Below are 3,234 nucleotides of genomic sequence, written 5' to 3' on the forward strand. Positions count from 1 at the left end.
CAGCGGGGCCGCCCCGCTCCCCTCGGCTCTGCCATCTCTCTCTGCTCCCTCGCAGGCAAAGCTCACCTGAAGAAAGCCATCATGAAGCACGAGGAAGCCATGAGGATTCACGGCTTGTGCAAGATCCTGCGGAAGATGGATATCCTCCAGGAGGTCCTCTCCTTCGCCCACAAACGCTCACTGAGCAAATACTCGGAGATCGACCACGAGGAGGACTTCTTCGAAACCGGAGACGCCCCAGACATTCACCGTGAGTGGTTTTCGGGGCAGGGGGAAGATGCAGCTGGGAAGGGGATTCGGGGTGGGTTGCATGGGGTGCGCAGACTCCACGGCGGGTTCTTGGCGTGTCGCTGCGGACCAGAGCTCCCCGCACGGTGGCAGAGCATCCCCGGTGGGAGCGGGGGCTTTGGCTTGCATGTCTGGCAGCTGCTTGAGCAGATCCTGACTCTCTTGGGTCACACCATCCCTCCTCAGGGAGCACAATGTAGCCACAGCAACTGCTGCAACTATCTGACCCGTGTCTGTTGCTTTTCTCTCCCTACCGCTAGCCAAAACACACCAGAAACCGGAGATAAAATCCCCCAGCTTCTCCCAGGTGAAGGTGACCGACCTCTTCCACAGGCTGGTACGTACAGCTATGGGGTGGAGGTTGCCTCGAGGGAGCAGACATCTCCTCCTCCTCCCCTGCATGCTCTTGCTGCCTGGTTTCCTTCCTCCCCGCAACCTCTTCTCCCTCTCCCGGTGCAACCTCCGCGCTCGTGTGCGGTTTTCCAAGGAGGATGAGCTTCCTCCTCAAAGGCAGGGACCTGTGAAGGAGGAAGACTGGGAGGGCACAGATCTGTCTCCACAAGACCTAAATGGGTCGCGGAGCTCCCCCGGTGCGCGGGGAGAGGAGCGGACATTGGTATTTTGGGTGGGCTTTACCTGAGAAGGACCCTTTAGAGGAAGCTTTCGGGGTGCAGGATGGTGCCAAGTGGGACACACGAGGTAAATCCCACCTGACCTTTATCCCTTCCCTTTTAAACCTGGCAGGGCTGAGCTTCAGGGCTGCTGTGGGACCTGACTGTGCTGTCCCTGTCCCCCAAGGGCTACATAGCACCCCAGGGAGAAGTCAGGCATCTCTGCTTTTGAACAGCCCTATGGCAGGCAACTTTATCCTGTGGGAATAGGAAAGTAGGAAGAAGACAGGAAAATAGGAAAGATTTGGGGAGAATCTGACCCTGAATCTGTCCCACCTCTGCCTTGCACCCTCCTGCTGGACCACCCCAGCTGGGCTGCATCTCCCAGGGCTAGACGGGGGTGAAAAACCTCAATCCCCATCCTCCCTCCTTGAGTGATGTTTCTTTTTCCCTTGAGGTGAGGAATTAAAGAGCCAGCTCTGCCCACAAGAGCTTTCTCTTTTGTTTGCTCTGGAATTATAGTGTCTAAACAGTTGCCAGCTCGCTAAGTGTGCCAGGACCTTCTACTCCTGCTTTGCAAAGCTCTGGGCAGAAGGTTGGACAAGAGAACTCCTGAGGTTGCTCCCAGCCTGCATGAGACTGCTGCTGCTGCTCATAAAACCAGCGCCTCACACAGGCTTTTAAGCATCTTTAGCTTTATAGTGCATAAATCTGCATTTTTGGATATGAAGACCCAGTAAATCACCCAGCAGGCTCAAAATCACGTCCTTAAAGAAGTGCAAAAGACAGGATTTCTTGCTGTGCCTCCTCCCTATCAGTGGGTATTCTCCAAGACTGCATGTCCGCAGGGAGTTGTTCTTGCACCAAAAAGTGCTTTTTCTGCTTCTGCTTTACTCCAGGGTCCCCTTTCCGTGTTCTCGGCCAAAAACAAGTGGTACCCAGTGCGGAGAGTCCACCTGATGAGAGGAGAGAATGGGTTTGGCTTCACGCTGCGAGGAGACTCCCCCGTCCTCATTGCTGGTGTCATCCCGGGGGGCTGCGCTGCCGTGAGTACCCCAGGCTCTTGCTGTCCCTGTTGGGATGCCCGAAGGGAGGCATCAGGGGTTGCCTCAAGGGATACCGGGTGGTTTCAGGTCTTAACACTCAGTAACTGCATCGTTGTGCTCAGGTGGGGACTCAATCGCTGCCAGATCTCAGCCTGGGGCTTGCAGATAAAGGTCTCTAAAGAATTAAGATTTATTTTTTTCCAGGAGAAAGCTAAGGAAAAAATATAAAGGTTTAGCTCAAGTTTTAACTGCTGGGAGCCTTTCTTTGGCAAGCACCCAACTCCCTTCTCCCCTATTTTGGGATTATAACAGTGGATGGGACAAACATGAGAGTTATCTCAGTGAAAACTCACTGTATGGGCTTTCTGATGCAGCAGGAGTGACTTGGTTTTCCAGCAGAATCTTGCTGGAGCATCCTGGTGAGGTGTCCAGAAAGGTCTCCCTGCTTCCTCAGCACTGTTCAGCATCAACCCTGCCATTCAGAGCCCTGTAAGAACGTGCTCCTTTGCAGCAGGATCACATCCCTTTTCGGGAGACTAAGATCTCCCCGAAGACCATATACAGTCCACAGCTGGACCACAACTGTGTCTCCACAGCCCTGAGCTGGCACATGCTTTCCTTCAAGCATGTCAGAGCCTCTTTGATGCCTTGATGGGTGAAGGACATGCAGAGAATCTTGCTGAGCCTTCTCTGTTTTCTCAAGGATTGAGGCTTGCAGGCAATATATTTATTTGATTTGATTTTTTTTTCTGGAGACCTGCAGCATTTAATTGTTTACTGACGAGTCGGAGCTGGATGCGGTTTTGGCAAGGCTGCAGGGAGTTTGTAACACGCTGGATGTCAAGAGTGGCCGCCCCCAGCAGCTGAAAGAGAGATCCCTAGTCTGTAGAGCAGATGTAAAATCTTTAGGATCATGAAAGCATCTGCTGTCTTGTGCTGTAGGTGGACCCCAACCCTCCCTGTGGCCTGAATCTCCACAGAATTGGGACCTACGGAGCGGGGCAAACCTCGTGCAGTGACATCCATGAGCTCAAACATGTGCATCTTCTCTCCTCCCCTGCAGGCAGCCGGGCTGAAGGAGGGAGACTACATCATCTCGGTAAACGGCAAGGACTGCAAGTGGTCCAAGCACGCTGAGGTGGTGCAGCTGCTGAAGAGCACCGGGGAAGAGGGTGTGGAGATCGGTGTGATAACCCTACAGGGCTCGGAAGGACCGAAAGCCGTAAATCACATTTCAAACCTTAAGGGGGGCAAACTGCAGAATCACAGAATTGTTGGAGTTGGAAAGG

General features: G+C 53.5%; 1 protein-coding gene across 1 annotated transcript in view; it reads left to right on the forward strand.

The window, feature by feature from the left end:
• Window positions 1-3,167, forward strand: part of RHPN1 (rhophilin, Rho GTPase binding protein 1) — a gene marked incomplete at both ends in the record, with an annotated part of 11,305 nt that extends 8,138 nt beyond the window's left edge. Inside the window, 4 exons of the mRNA XM_009877286.1 lie at window positions 56-250; window positions 549-625; window positions 1,799-1,945; window positions 3,009-3,167. Of these exons, the coding sequence (XP_009875588.1) occupies window positions 56-250; window positions 549-625; window positions 1,799-1,945; window positions 3,009-3,167 (578 nt within the window). The remainder of the gene's footprint in view (window positions 1-55; window positions 251-548; window positions 626-1,798; window positions 1,946-3,008) is intronic.
• Window positions 3,168-3,234: the final 67 nt, after the last annotated feature.

Source organism: Apaloderma vittatum, unplaced genomic scaffold (assembly GCF_000703405.1).
Source record: "Apaloderma vittatum isolate BGI_N311 unplaced genomic scaffold, ASM70340v1 scaffold20439, whole genome shotgun sequence".
Taxonomy (NCBI): domain Eukaryota; kingdom Metazoa; phylum Chordata; class Aves; order Trogoniformes; family Trogonidae; genus Apaloderma; species Apaloderma vittatum.